At 36.4% G+C, this 16,851-nt stretch overlaps 1 protein-coding gene across 3 annotated transcripts; it reads left to right on the forward strand.

The window, feature by feature from the left end:
- The first annotated feature begins 898 nt into the window (after window positions 1-898).
- Window positions 899-16,719, forward strand: LOC121413364. Of its 3 annotated transcripts, none has more exons than XM_041606157.1 (6): window positions 899-1,078; window positions 2,747-2,843; window positions 7,670-7,783; window positions 8,078-8,176; window positions 9,018-9,110; window positions 10,631-16,719. In XM_041606157.1, the coding sequence occupies exons 2-6, from the start codon at window positions 2,747-2,749 to the stop codon at window positions 10,771-10,773; spliced, it is 546 nt and encodes a 181-aa protein (XP_041462091.1). In that variant the 5' UTR covers window positions 899-1,078; the 3' UTR covers window positions 10,774-16,719. The 3 variants fall into 3 exon arrangements, with proteins under 3 accessions (XP_041462091.1, XP_041462092.1, XP_041462093.1); XM_041606158.1 differs by lacking the exon at window positions 2,747-2,843 and adding an exon at window positions 5,722-5,875 and having other exon boundaries at window positions 902-1,078; window positions 10,631-13,424; XM_041606159.1 differs by lacking the exon at window positions 899-1,078 and adding an exon at window positions 5,722-5,875 and having other exon boundaries at window positions 2,756-2,843; window positions 10,631-13,424.
- The last annotated feature ends 132 nt before the right edge of the window (window positions 16,720-16,851 follow it).

The raw sequence follows: 16,851 nt of genomic DNA on the forward strand, positions 1-16,851 counted from the left end.
GGTGGGATACATAAAAAAAACCTTCAGGCATTTACTTGGCTCTTTGCATATATTATGCATATTTCTTGTTTGTTAAAAGTTCAATTTATATTAATATACGGTACGTAATCGTTTTGTGAGGCGCTTAGAAATTCCATTAAGCGCTATAGAAATAAAATGTAATCATTATATATATAGGCCTATATATATATATATATATATATATATATATGTATCTAAATCCTACTTAAGGAGAAGCTTTAGGGTTAATAATCAACGGAAGGGCGAACTCGACCCAAAGGGGAATATTTGGATTCGCCCTTACGTTTTAAAGCTAAAATTCTCAATGACGGGGGTTCAACACAATGCTTAAAATCTATTCCAGCAGAGGGCAGTATTCCTTTTTACTTCCTACGAACTTTGGGCCAAATCTACCCAGCAGTACTCTGACATTACAATCATGCACAAAACTGTGTGTATATACCGTTTGGAGGAAAACTGGTTGTTAAGGCGAATTGATGTATATGCTGACAATCTTTGTAAAATGGGGTATATATCAACATTATCTGTCAATGAAAATGTAACTCAATCCACCACCTACGTTATCCCAAAACTACACCACAATATATAAACTGTACAAAACATGAATGCTTTTAATCCTAATAGTGCCCCTCCTTTTTCGAAAATCTCTATATATTTTACTTTTATATCTTCTACGAAGATTTCGCTGTTACAATGATAAGCGTTTGCAACGTGAACATGTAGTGTGCACGAGAACAGCGAAAAGCACAAATTACCGCGCGCGCAGGCCTCGGCAGCGCCTAGCACGGCCTAGCGCTGCACTAGGCGGCCGGCCTGGCCCGGCTGCCCCGGCGCAGCGCGGCCGGTGCAGGTGATGAGGTCGAGGAGCTGCGTCGCGCCTAGCCTAAAACCAGTGCAGCCGACCGAACACGACGCCTTCCGCCAGTGAGTGGAAAGTTTCTTGAAAGTTTCCTGAAAGTTTCCTGAAACTGTAAATAGTACGACAGATGGTGGACTGTACTCACTAAGAAGAAGAAGAAGAACTTTAAGTTTTGGATATATTTCTAGCAACTTAACGGTAAGTCAGTGACCACTGTGCATACCGGCGGTAGGCGTAGGCTAACACAAAACTATGTTATCAGTCATGATTTGTAATATGAAGGGAGTGCCTAAGTCTGCGCACCTAAAATTTGATCTCGATTTTATTACAAAGTAAAATATTATTTTGAGAGTCATCAATGTCATTCCATTCTCTATATTCTAATGATCAAGGAAACAAAAAAATTCAAGAAATTATTTACAAGAACAATGTTTTTCTACGATTTTCAGACGGGCTTGTCACTTTGTGTAGCAAAAATGATTGGTGCCCATGTCTGCGCACTAGCTCATTTTGCACGCAAATCAAATGCAGTGAAGTTTCGGACATTTCTTTTTTGACAATTATTGAAATTTTCAGGGTAGCAAATTGAAACTTGCTGATACTCATTTTTAATCAAATATTTTTGTAGTTTTTGGTATCAAAATGGATTGCTGCGGTCAAGATTGAAAATTGGTATCAGTTTGATGTTTTGTTCTATGAAAATTGCGCATTTACGTGAGTGCCACTCTTATTACCATACGATTTGTATTTCTGATTTTGTCTGCCTTATTTTTCCTCTTTTCTTTTAAAAGTTGAGCACACATTGAAATTTTCTTTGGCTAGCCTAAGCCTTCATTGCCGTGTTGAGTGCATGCTTTTCACAACTCCTCAGTCCTCTTTTCACAACTCCTCTCTCAGTTTTGTATTTGACTTAGATCTAGATCTACATGTTAAACGTACGAATGTCACTGTCTAAACGTAAACCCTGTTCTGTGTACTAGGCCTACCCCCATCTGATCCTGTCATCATGTAGAACAACTCCTCTGCACCATTTGCAGTTCTCCAGACTGGAGGAAACTAACCGAAGAAGAAGAAGCTGCCGAGACTTCTCTTCATTAGATCTAGTCCTAACAGTTAGGACTAACTGTTAGATCTGAAAATGAAATGTAGCTCCGCGGCCGTTATTGGTGCAAAAAATTCCTCCAAGCGGCAGGCCCTCCAAGCTATAAACTAGTTAGTTTTAGATTCTAGGTCTAAGTTAGATAGGCTAACTATAGGCCTAGATCTAGACTTAGTCTAGGGGCCTAGACTAGTCCTAGGATGGGGGGTTGGGTGTCCGGACACTTGTCTTAACAAAATTGAAGCCCTGTTTTTTGTCTTTGGATTAAGCCAAAATATATAGATCTAGGCCTACGTTGAATTGTGCTTTTCATCATCAATATTTGATCTCCACAATATTGTTTCCCATTTTGTGCTAAAAAACAACGAAGAATTTGATTGTAAACCTTTTCAAATGGCTGTTAAAATGGAGTGTCCGGGCACCCAACCCGTCCGGACACCCAATAACTGGACAAAAAGTTACTAGAGTCTAGATTTACTAGTATTAATCCGAGTGAATTACAATAGACCACACTGATAAACCTAAACTAAATAGTAAATTTTCTAAACAACAATTTTTAGAATATAGAAGTCTAACGTAATACTAATAATACAAAGAGGAATAAAAGATCTAACCAGTTGTTTATCAGTGTGATCTACTTTTAAACTGTTAGGCCCCTAGATCTAGTCTAGATGTTAGATCTATACCGGTAGTCAAATAACTTAATGTAGATCAATAATCTTAATGCTATTAAGTAATATCAATAGATTTACTTCTCATTTTTGCAGATGAAAAGAAGAAAGCCAGAGGAGGTAGCGAAGCACTACATTAGTTGTGGCCAGGACCCAGACTGGATCCAACAAAAATGGGTGAACAAGGAAAAAGGTTAGATTTTCTTTAGCTCTGTCATCAGCATTTTCCACAATTTGTATGTTCCTTGCAGAGAAAAGTGCAAGAGCAATAATCTTCAGGGGGCTTAAGTTAGGGAATTGTATGCCTTGGGTGCTATGTAACATAGATCTAGTCTAGCTACGGATAGCTCAATGTATGATGGGGTCACAATAATTTGTGCAGTTTTCACAATTGTGTTTAGATTCTGATGTTTGGAGCAATAAATCTCTTGAAATACACAATTATTTGTTGAATCTATTTATATAAAACAAATAAATAGATTGTTGACTTCAAATCATCGAAAACAGAGCATTGATTTACGAATGGATTGCGGTACAGAGATCGCTATATCAAAATTCGAATGACGAAATGATCGCATCACTCCACAGAGCAAAATTGCAACAATTGTCAACAACGAGGGTCATATATTGTATGGCATAAGAAGATGGATGGTTTTCAATATTCATATTTGTAGATCAATACAACCCTGGAAAAGATTATTAGACAAGGAAGTGTTGAGTTCATTGATAGAACTTTCAGACGATTTCTAATAGCTAACTCATGGTTAGAGGATGACTACTCTAAGGGAACAATTACTGTCTGCATTGCTCAGACAATTACACCAAGGGTAATTACCCCTAGGACAAATATCCCCAGGAAACCCCCCCCCCCCGAACGACAATTACACCCCAGAAGATAGATAATTTAGAATAAGTGACAAAACATAAATGTTTTAAAGGGTAATTGACCCAGGGATATTTTCACATTAAATTTGCATAGTTATCCAATTGAAACAAATCAAGTTACTTTTAAGCATAAAAGTAAAAAAACTTTAAAATGCCAAGACCTACGCTTGAGTAGACCTTGGACTTGGTCCTTGCTCATTTCTACAGAGTGAGCCATTCTCAGCCTCAAGCTAAACAATAACTGGAATACTGGAATTGGAAAAAAAAGCAGAAGTAAAGTAAAATCAAAACCTTTTTGAATTGTGGTTGTTGGAACTCATGTTTATGTAAATTAGATCTAAGTCTATGCAATACACTTGAGGGATTCCAATTTCCAGCAAAAATATTTTGATAAATTTTCTGGAGCAATCTACATTGAAATTGGAAAAGCAATGAGTGGTAGGTAACTTCATATCTACTCAAGATACATTTGGGTCATTCCATCTGGATTCACCCAATGGGTTTTCCTTACCGTCTCAGAATTTGCTCAAATTTGGCATACATAAAATTGACATTTACTTAATCCCAAGAACCCCCCAAAAAATAATGTAAACGGTCCATTGGTTTTTGCACTATGGCCTGCCCTTTTTGTTTTGTTTTGGTAAAAAGGGGTGTGACCTTCAACATTCAACGGCACATTGCGCCTGAACCGGTCGACCAAATTTTATGAAACTAGTACCATTCAATAGGAAATTCAAATTTCAAAGAGGAATTCAAAAATTATTATTTAAGTAATTTAAAGTGGTATGGCCTGAATCTGTGAAGTTCCTGGTCCTGATCCTCAGGTGGATATTGATGACCAATAAGAACGTTAGCGATCGAGAGAGCTCAATATTTTTAGTACATTTTGGAGTTGAGTCCCACCACTTTACAATTGGCTGGAGGGACTATAGTAATTATTCCTTTCATGACAGTATCCCAAATAAACTGTAGAATACTGTCATGAAAGGAATAATTACTATAGTCCCTACAGCCAATTGTAAAGTGGTGGAACTCAACTCCAAAATGTACTGAAAATATTGAGCTCTCTCGATCGCTAACGTTCTTATTGGTCATCAATATCCACTTGAGGATCAGGACCAGGAACTTCACAGATTCAGATTCAGGTCATAGCACTTTAAATTACCCCTTGACCTTTGCTTTGACCTTGATTTTGACCCCCGGCCGAATAATTTTTTAACTTGATTTTTATGTAACTTAATCGTCAATATAATATCAACATAATATGTAAAGATCTAGGATGATATTTTATTTCTTCATCTAAAAAGCTCTTTTAAATTATATTTACAAATTTACTGTTGGCCCCACATATTGATATTGGTGTTAATGTGTGTACAAGTCTCCATTATACATGAATACTCCCAAACTAAAATTACATTGAAATCAAATAAAAAAGGGAAACTCAACTTATCAGGTATTACAGGAAACATTAAACAAAATGAATAATATATGTAGACTACATGTATATTTGCTTATGAAAAGAGACATTTGTTTAGCCCTTTTGATTGGGGTGCAATTGGCCTACATACAACTCACAAGAAAGCTGTAGTTTTGACGGAAACAACAATGAGTGTGCTTCCTAGTCAGCTCTACTGTCCCATACTAGATATACCCTACAGATCTTTGAAGTATCAACATGAGATATGTAGTATTTTAATTGATTGTAATGTAACTTTAGTTTGAAAGTATTCATGTATCATTGAGACTTGTACACACATTACCAACACCAATATCAATATGTAGGGCCAACAGTAAATTTGTAAATATCATTTAAAATAAAAATTGGTCAACCGGTTCAGGCGCAATGTGCTGTTGAAAGTTGAAGGTCACTCCCCTTTTTGCCAAAACAAAACAAAAAGGGCGGGCCAGGGCTCAAAAACCGATGGGCCGTTTACACTAATTTTTTTTTGTTTCATGGAAAGCAAATGTTAAATTTTATGTGTGTCGAATTTGAACAAATTCTGAGAGGGTAAGGTCCAAAATGGCACTTTTATTGGGTGAATCGGCATGGAATGACCCATTTCAGGAATCTTACCCGCGCCCATCCCCATTATCTTAATGCTTGCCTATAAATCGATCAAAAGGCATCAAACTCTTATTAATAAAGTCATATTTAATCTTTTGGAATTAACATTCTTCATCATCAGGTCGTGGTGTAGTTGCTACAAGGGATATTACAAGAGGTGAATTTATAGCTGAATATGAAGGGCATCTGATTACAGAAGAAGAACTTGAAAGAAGGGAAGAACAAATAGAAAGTGTCTTCAGATATGAATTCACCTGGAAAGGAAAGAAACTATGGTAGGTTTCATAGCAGACCCAATCTTACATATCCGGAAGTAATATATTATCCAACATGTTTTGCTCAGTTCTCACTATCACATTGTAGCTCACATGAGTTAAAAGCTTAAGGTACCAAGTATGGTATTAATTGCCAAAATGGAGGGGGTGGAAGCATGGCCCAAAACAATAACTTATGATGTTCAAAACCCTAATAAACCATATATTTGTGGAACGCCGAGTTACTAAGCTATCCAAAAATTTGACGTTTTACAATCTTGGACCTTTTATATGCTAATTAGCTAATTTTTCCCCCAAAATTGTAAAAAATAAGGTTTTCAAAATGTGAATTATAAATTGTAACCTACATCATTTATGCTATGTGAATTTTATCTTTTTTATTGGGTTATGGGCTGTGAAATCTTCGATTTTACGCGGAATTCCAATTTTTTCCCTCAAACACCAATCTACATTTTCCACGTTTTTTTTCCTTCCCGGATCGAGATCCGAAAGTCGGAAATGCGCGCTTCAGAAAAGCGGTAAACTTCAGTTCTCAGCTCAGGCATAATTGTCCATAGCTAGAAAAGCATATATACTTCGCACTGAAGTTAGCTAGTATTCTTGCGTCGGAAAAACCACCAAAATTTACCCTTGCAAGCTACACGAAAACAGCGCATTCGTAGGGAAGGCGGAAGGCCATCAATAGTACATGCACGTTGATGTTAGTGCATACACACAGCGAAAGACGAAAACAGCGCATTCGCGTATAGGTGGGAGGCCATTCATAGTACACGCATGTTGATGTTAGTGCATACACAGCGCTATGGTGCAAGTGCACTTTTTTTTGTCGCTAGCGAAATATGCAAATATACATTTTTGTTCAATAACGCTTATATATTTTTTGTAATACAAGGGGACATCAAAATGAAAAGAAATGTAAACAAAAATAAAACAGCATCTCATCCAAAATCAATATTAGGAATACTTTGAAGGGTTGCTTGCGCTTCCATCTGCACTCCATTTAATTTATATCCTGACTATAATCACATACAGTCACATAAACACCAAGGTATTTTGCTACATATAAAATAGATCTGTATATTGTCTCGCCTGCATAGCAGAGCGAGACTATAGGCGCCGCTTTTCCGACGGCGGCGGCGGTGACGGCGTCAACAATGAAATCTTAACCAAGGTTAAGGTTTTGAAATGTCATTATAACTTAGGAAGTATATGAACCTAGTTCATGAAACTTGGACATAAGGGTAACCAACTATTACTGATCATTCTGCATTATTTTCATGTCACATGATAAAGGTCAAAGGTCATCTAGGGTCAATGAACTTTGGCCATGTTTGGGAAATCAGCATTGAAATCTTAACCAAGGTTAAGTTTTTGAAATGTCATCATAACTTCAGAAGTATATAGACCTAGTTCATGAAACTTGGACATAAGGGTAACCAAGTATCACTGATCATCCTGCGTGAGTTTCCAGGTCACGTGATCAAGGTCATAGGTCATTTAGGGTCAACGAACTTAGAATATGCAAAAAAATTTTTGAAATTTCATCATAACTTGGAAGTATATGGACCTAGTTCATAAAACTTGGACATAAGGGTAACCAAGTATCACTGATCATGCCAAATTTCGGCGCGCTTGCGCGATCAACGATGGACTGAAGTGATTGAAATATCCCAATAGGATTAGGGTTAATATTCTGCCATCCTCATCCTATTACTAGAAAAATCCTAGAAAAATCTGTCTATATGATTGTTATGTCTCATTTGTAGCTCTGTATTTCTGTATTGGTCATTTCAGCCGGATCATCTGTTGGTGTACCAACCCTTGGACCTCTTTCTCCTCCTAGAGTCCCACAGAGTCCCACTAAGGAACGCCTTGATCCTCAAAATTCATCACGATGTAATGATGGAGGTACTATATGTTTTTTTTTCACTTCAATTAGACATAATCATCTTAAAATATTCACTTTTTAGAACCTCCTGCACATTCAGTAAATTTCATTTTGGTATGAGAAGTATAAAGGTACTAGCAATTGATATTCTAACATCGTCATCATAATATACCTAAGTTTGTTTTTTACATTTTCTTGGAATAAATATGTTTTTATGATTTATAAGTCTCAGTCAGAATCTGTTATTAATGGCATTAAGTGAATTACCTGCAATGTGAAAATATAACTTTCTGTTTCTGTATTGTTTATTTCAGCTGGATCATCTGGTGGTGTATCAGCCCCTGGACCTCTTTGTCCTCCTAGGAAAAATCCTACCCTGGTACCCCTCAATCGTCAGGAAGATTCATCAAGAGGTACTGCATATTAAAACAATCCCTGTATATCAATAGTGTAACTAATTGTTTACTAGTTTATTCCTCCTTGTGCTAAAGAAAAAATATGTTTTAGAGACATTGATCTTTAATACAGTTTAATTTGCAATGAATAAACATGGATGTATGAATTTCTGTATGTCTTGTTTATACAGGTCTCCCTGCAGTGTCCAGTCCTTCTAATCAGGATTCTCTCTGTCCTTTTATGAAATTGTTGATTATATATTTATTTGGTACAACTTGCTGTAACAGTTTTCTTTGTCCCTGCTAGACTGACATCAAAGAAATGTCAGGGAAATTTATAATTGGCCCAAAATATCAAAAATATCAAAATAACATTTATAGGATAAAATGCTATGACCCTTTGATAGTGTAGTCTCTTTGACTGCAGTACAAGTCTTTTGTACTGCAAATAGTTAACTTCAACATATAGAAAACATTTATAGCTGGAAATGAGGTTGAAATAACTATTATTGAATTTTTAAGACTTCATCACAGATCGTCTTTTTGAAATGCTGGGAGCCCTAACTGGCAATTATTCACATGCAGATTTTATTTCTTGTCATTGAATTGATGTAATGGGAATTAACTTACCAGGAATGTAGCACCTTAAACACTCTTGAGTGAGGTAATCGAGCCTCTGATTGTGTGAAAGACCATTAATAATTCCCCATTCGCCAAAATAGAGTTTGTGTGTATATACATTCTCCTGAAACATGACTACTAATCCCATGCTTTCTATTTTGAAGTTATCTTGATATTCCAAAAAACAATAGTCTATGAATATTCTTCATTGTCTATAATTATTCTCTCAACATTTTAGAACGGAGGTACACGAGATGGGAGTCTGGGGAAACGGCTCAACTAAAAGAGTTCTTCAAAGAATACTTCACATCAACTCAAACAAAACTTCCATGTAAGTTTGACTATCTGCTATATTTTAAATATGTGACCCTGCATCTCAAAACAACCATCATACCCATCAAAATAATGAAAAGAAAGTACCCATTCTGAAAAAAATATTTACTTAGAAAAGGGGCTTTGAAGTTTGGGGTCTATTCAAATGCAAAATCTCAACCAGGGGCGCTCCGTGCGGTGCATGGGACAAAAAGCAGAATACAAATCTCCACAGCAATCACTGTGAAGGTATTATTAAATTAAGCTGAAATTTGACACACTCATTACAAACAGTCTAGTTATGCTTATTCTCAACTTTCGATGCAATAGCATCATCCTTTTAAAAGTTATCAAGAGTTTGAAAGTGAAGAGGGTATAAAAGAATTTCAAGAATGAAAAGGGAACTCTACCCCCTAAAGACAAAGTGTGCTAGAAAAACTGCAGTAAAGACATATTTCCTGTTTGTTTTATGATCCAAGAAGAATTGCTCTTTCAGAAAATATGTAGAAAAATAAATTGACATATTTTGGTCCTATATTTTTGGTCCTTGTGTAAAATCGGTTTGTGCAACTTTTTGTTGGTTTTGAGATACGCGGTCACATATGATCTACACAAACATTGACAAACTACTAGGTGTTTGAAAACACTGATCATGTAATTTTCAGGTTTGAAATATAATTACTAGACAAATGCAGTTTGAATGTGACCCTTGTCTTTTTTTTGCCTCTGCCACACTGTTATGTTTTTGGGCCATCTGTCATACTGACCATTCAGGATAATAATACATTAAAAATATTGAGTTTCCCCTGACCTTGTCTGTTTTGGCTTTTTTTTCTGTAAATATTCTCATTACAACTTATAGGTCATTTTGTAGTCTGAAGCGGTATTTGTTTTTTCACCGAGTACTCCGGTATTTAAAAAGGGGAATACCAGATACACCGATTTTCGGAAATTACCCCCCCCCCCCCATATCAATCATATTCTCACAGCCAATCTTCAAAATCTCCTTGATATTATCAGGGAGATCAATTGAGTTTTCACTTGATTCTATCAAGCCCAGTCTTTAGATGCAGTTACCAGTTATTTTGTCTTCTTAATCTGGATAAATGAGACTGAATTATGAATGCCTCATATAGTACAGATGCTTCCTTTTGTTATGTGACTTTTTACACATAAAAAGGATCAGCAAAAGTGGAAAAGCGGAAAAAGGGGCAAAAAGTATTCCCTGAGGATTTGTCATACTGCTAGTAGTCTATTTTGCTAAGTCGTATGCATCATTCAGAGAAGAGGTTTCCACGGGTGTTCGTATCATTCTTTTTCTCATGTAAATATCATGCATACTTTTATAACGTGTTGGTGCATCTAACAAGTTGAGAGAATGAAGTTAGACCTCACTGAATCTCCCTGAAATTATCGGGGAGTTTTTTAGATCAGGTGCTTCTCACCTGTTAACTTATTTTAAATTTATGGCAATCTGTGCTGTATCTATCTTTATTGATAGTAATTGCAATAACTTCAATGTCACTTTGATTTCAACAGCAAGAGCAGAAATTAGAAAATTCAAAATGAGATTTCCAGCCTTCAGACATGATGTAAGGACCATAGCAACCAAGGTCATGAACGAGGTGCGGAAGACCGAACGACTGACAGAGGAAAGAGTCAAACGACTTGGGATAAGATAATGAGGTGATGGGCTAACAGGTTAATCGGGACATTTATGGTAACAGTAACACGCATCTTTTAGGATAGATTCAGGATTGTGCTTAGAATAAAATAAACTTACAGTCTTCATAAATCCCTTTTGAGTGTTTTCAACAATCCAATTAGTGAAGTCTTTCTATATGAGCTCACCTGAGCCGAAGGCTTATAACTGCACAGATGCTCGTCCCTGCAAAAACTGTCGCCTCATGGGCAACAGAGCATGCGGATAGTGATTAATCACCTAAATATTAGCTGTGGGGTCATGCTTGTTATCAATTATTTTATGGTACTTTGATGAATTGTGTTAGGGTCCCTTACAATCAAGTGGGTGGAGCATTGGAGGAGTACCCTCTCATGATCGAGCTATGAGGATTTAAAATAAAATAATGCATGCAAACATATTTTTGAAATGTGATTCAGGCAATTACAGGGGCAGAGGTAGTTGATGTCAGATTTGCTGGCAGGATTAAGAGTACATAGGGCCCACAGGGCAGCAGTTTGTTCAGGGGTGACCATTTGGTAGGCAAGTCAGAGGATTTCTCAATCAAATTTATTGATAAAATACTACTAGAGGCATAGGATTGAAAGTTGCTCAATTGAAGCATGTGGTAATTACTAATTTGCAATTACATATGACAATTGCATGACATCAGGTGAGCACCAGGCCCCCTGGGGCTCTTATCATTTATTCCTAACTGCCCTCCTCCATAGTTTTGGCGATTGCATCGTGACCGCTACCAATTTCAGATTCTCGCTTTATGACTTTTTCCCTTGCAGTCTTGTCTTGCACACATTTTGCAGGGACTGATTTTTAAAATTTACAGTGGAGCTATAAATAGCTCTCCTAGAGGCTCTCAAGGAGAATTTTTAGGGGAGCTAAATTTGTTCTTCACGTAGAAAGATTGGGGTTACAAGGGGCTCTGTAAATCACTCCCCAAAAAGCATTTAAGGGGAGCTTGGGAGAGCAATCGCTCTCACTCCCCTTAAATCTTACTCCCTGATTTTGATACCACATTTGTCCTTATCAGACCTACCTAAGGGGTATTATGGGCCAATTAGCAGACATGCCAACAAAAAAACGTATTCCGTACTTTTCTATCCTCTTTCGCTTCTTTAGGGGGTACTAAGATCTATAGATGTCTATGAATGCATAGCACCATCATGCCATACTGCATTGCACCTGTCTTCGTAGAAAACATTTAATTGTCCAATGAATTGTCTATGTCCCTCATTTACCAGAACGAATGCTTTTGGTGCAGCAATGAAACACTTGTGAAAATGTATGTATGTATGTTTTCTATTGAAAATAATTGAATAATAAAAGGTTTTCAGGTCGACACTTTGGAATGAGATTGATATTTTTATGATCTGAATAATTATTGACATCTAATGAGTTTGGTACCCCTTATCCAAATGTAAAAGACAAGAATGCGCTTTTAGGTTGGCAGTACTGAATTAGTATGCGCATGTCATTAAAAAGGCTATAGCTGCATATATTTGTGTACATTTACATACATTAATACTTTATGCAAATCTGCTGTACTCATAAAAATAGATAAGAATTGATTTATTTCACATTTGGGAAACATTAATCTTCATTATTACACAGTTTTCATGTAATTTTGTACTTGTTTAGGCTGAAATTATGAAAATATCCCCCAAATGCATAAAATACGCATTATGAATAATTCATTTTCTAATTATGCACAAAAAAAATGCACAATTGATTTTAAAGAATTACACCACCAGATTCAGCATCCAGCATTCAGATAAAATTTAGCTTCTCAGCCTCACTCCAACTAGAGCATTTTACCCACTGTACAATATATAAATACAAATATATGTTATGCTAGTAATGTCATGCCTAGCTGATTCTAGTTCAAACTCGGAGATGTAATCATTAGTCTAGTAAGATAGATGATTGTTTGTTTGTGAAGGCAGCTTTAATTGCAAATAATTGGAATTAAGTATTTCATTGTTGATTCACCTAACTCTCAGCAGCCTTATTAAAAAGGCTGTATAAAATTAAATCTGACTTATTGCCTACCTGAGCAAATGCCTTCTAAAGCCTCCCCTAATGTTTTGGGGGTTTACTTCTTTTTTTAATGATGTTGGTGCTGGGGACAAAGCAGGTATACTTGGCAGACAATCAGTGTATATATGCATAAAAATATACATGATAGCACAGGTACGTCATTTTTGTAAGTGTAAGCATGGCTGGAGTATGTTTTTTTTTTATTCAATTCAGTTGACTTCTGCTCAGGAGATCAAGTGTAATGTGAAATGTACTGGAATGGATATCATTTATTTGATAAGTGCTTGTCTTATGTTTCACTTGCTCTAGATGTGTAACAGCTACATTGTAGTTCATGTATTTGTGGAATTGGACACGAGAAGAAGAAATTCATGACATATCCTTCCCTTGTCAGCACCACCCCCTTCTCTTTCTCTCGCTGTACTAGTTTATCGAAAAATTCACTTAAAAAACTGAGAAACAAAGTTTACCTGCATAATATCGATTGCTGTGTTTATTTTTTATACAAAACAGGACAAATATCAAAATTCATGACGAACGTTGAAGAATTTTGCTGGATGTTATTACATGCATTGCTCCTTTTCATAGTATTGTATACCCATTGCATAATATACGTTTATGTGTTTATTGTTCCAGTATGAAGTAGGAAACTTATTAACAATTCATAACAAAGGTTCAACAAGTTTTTCCATTGCCATAATATGCAGTGTGTTACATAAATTAACCATTTGTCTTGGTTTTAAGATATACATTTGGTATAAATATAACACGTATTAATTAATTAATTTTTATTTTATTATTAATTATTAATACAAAAAAAAATTGCTCATAATTATAGATAAATGAAGCGCTCCTTATCGTTCATAGCATCAATACAATGCTTCCCCTTATGTCACATATGGCACTGCATGTCTAGAAATTATGAGAAATTGAAAGGAAATTTTTCAAGAACTGAGATTTGTAGTATCTGTAGTAATCTGTATGTATTTAGTACTGTGAGTTGGACATGTACAAGAGGTCGTAGTTCATGAAATGTGACATTTCAATTGTTCCTTTGCATGTTTGGTGTTTATAAGTACTTTGTGGATAACCCAGGTTTGGTGCAGTTCATGCTTCAACTTCATTGTGAATTGTCTTTTTACATTGTGTATGAATGGATGTTTTCACATTGTGATAGATTACTTGTTTCATTAAAATTCACTTAATCAGATGCACTTCTGTCCTCGTATGACATTTGTTGGTGTAAGTTTTTGTCTTTAATCTTGGACGCAGTCTTTTTCTTCGTTTGTCTGCAGGGGGGGGGGTAATAATCATGCAGACTTCTCAATAACACTGCCTGCAGTTACTGTAAGAGAGGAGTAAGACTTAGAGTGTTTTAGAAACGCACGACATTGTGTTTCAGGGTGAAATGATTCTTCCATATGAAGACAAAGTTACTCTTCCAGGTATCCCCCCCCCCCCTCTTGGGGGCACAATAAACGTGGTTGCCGTGCGTACACCTTTATTATTTTTTTATTTCATTTTCTTGCGGGGACAGGGGAGGGGGCTCTCACCACAAATTTTGTAAGCTTCAAGCTTATTATCTAAATCCCACTGTCAAAACAGACTATTATTCATGTACAGGTATTGGTGTATGTTTGTTTTTAATATGTGTGTGTGTGGCGTGTGGGGATACATATATTAGTCTGTAAATATATTGAAAAAGTGTTTGTGTATGTATGTTATACGTGTTTATGTAAGTGTTCTTTTTGTTTGGGGGATGTTTATACATGCGTATAGGGGTGTGTGAGGTGGTTGGCCTATTGCTTGGTTTGGTGTAACTATGGGCATGCGTTTGAGGGAATGAGGAATGAGGGAAATGAGATGAATTGAATTTTTATTTATCAAACGCCTAGTGGGCAATGACCACAATCTCATAATGTGTTTATTTGAGTGTGTGTTTGGGGGGGGGTGCACAACAACAACGTGAAATGAGCGGAGAAGAGTGTGGGTGGATTAGTTTATATGCCTATAAATGTGTTATGCCTTAAATTGGTATACCTACTTCAAGAATATAGGCGCATAATGAGTTTGTAATCAACATCCCATTGCCGTAATTAGTCTTAAAATGAATGGGCATCCACTACCTTATTGATTGTAAATTAAAAAAAAAAACTTAAATACAGCCCCAAAACTTCAATTTTTTAAAATAATCATGATCCTTTTAATATGCAATAAGTCGTGAAGACTTTTTTGTGGGGGGCGGTCTTTAACCCTTTTCAGAACTTAAACTCACTTTCCCCTGACTGAACACCATCCCAAACTGGGGGGGGGGGGGGGTACGCCCATGCCACCCCATGATCATCCCCCAGCTTGCGCTGTAGGCTACATTATGTTGCTCAGTATTTAACCTCCTTACCGCCATGCTATGAATCATGGTAATCCACTGCCCAAACCATCTATGAAAAATAATACATGCAGGTTAGAATCTTGCATTCTCACCGGTCACCCCCCCCCCCCCAAATCATGATCACTCATTGACACCGTTTTTTGCAACACATATTTTAAAAAGAAGAGTCTACCCAAAAATATTTTTTCAACAGGATCAGAAATATTAGATGATCAGAACAAAAAAAAAGTTGAGAAAAATCGGACATGCAACTAATAAGAAATTTATGAGTGTTTAAATCATGGAGCTAAAGCTCCATGATGATAGATAGGTAGATCCCCTATATGCATGTTTACATCAATACAAACTTTGTAGCTTACGTACTGTAGAAATGATGCATTTGCACTATAAATATAAACAAAATTATGGTAATTAGTGCACCCACGACGTCATCAAATTGGCAACATGTCTAAAAGTTTTCACTGATTTGCCCATTTTTTTCAAATCATTAAAAAGTCATAACTTTTTTTTATTACCTGTCCGATTTTCCCCAAACTTTTTTTTTCTGTATCTCTCACTTTAAGGGCTATTTTTTTTCTATTGCCAAAATAAACAAAGGTGCCGGTAATGGATATCCTTGTCTAACGAGTAACGCCTCTTGATGGGAATATATCGTCGGCGGAGGACCAGAAGGGCGCTATTGCAGATCAAAGATGTTCCGTTGGAAACCAGAAGGGCGCTATTGCTATTGACTTTGTACAGCAATAGCGCCCTTCTGGCTCCGAACGGAACACCTTTAAAATGTAATAACGCCCGTATGGCTCTCAACAGACGATAATATGTTAGCCATCCATTCAAAATGACGTTGTTGAATATATATAATATAGCTATCGATTTCCTAAATCCAGTTTTAAAACCATCAGCTCTTAAACAATTTAAAATAAAATTCCACTCTAGCGTGTCAAACGCTTTGTGAAAATCAACAAAAAATAGACACCTTTCGGCAGGTTGCGTATAACACGACTAAATATATTTCCGAAAATTTTGTTCAGCTTTTGAAATCGGGACCGGCTTGCGATTGTGATGTCCGCACAGTTCAATACATGACGTTCGTATCTATTGTCCCATGACACACGGCTTAATTCTACGAAAGTAGCTTTAATTATGTTGTATTTGAAAATATCAATTACATCCTGAATGAGCCTTGCTACATCAAAACCACGTCTGATATCCCTCCTGATCTTCGTCAATCAATTTATGCAGGACTTTCCGTAATCCATTAGCGAGTACTGTTGTAATCAACTTATAATCGATATTGAGCAACGTTATTGACCGCAAATTTTGTAGGTTCTCTTTCACCATTTTTGAATATGGGAGAAATAATCCCTTTCCTCTGTGAATATCATAGTATTCCTTTCGGAAAGCTCTTATTAATACTCTTTAAAATAATCCCCTATATAGTGGTGTTATGTTTGACAAAAACGGGTATTGCGTGTACTTCCAAAGGGGAATATAGTGGTGCTACATGTGACAAAAAGAGGTATTGCATGTACACGAAGGGAATATATATAGTGGTGCTGTATATGACGAAAAAGGGGAATTGCATATATTATACAAAGGGGAATATAGTGCTGCTATATGTGACGAAAAGGGGAA

The sequence above is a fragment of the Lytechinus variegatus genome, chromosome 4 (assembly GCF_018143015.1).
Source record: "Lytechinus variegatus isolate NC3 chromosome 4, Lvar_3.0, whole genome shotgun sequence".
NCBI lineage: Eukaryota > Metazoa > Echinodermata > Echinoidea > Temnopleuroida > Toxopneustidae > Lytechinus > Lytechinus variegatus.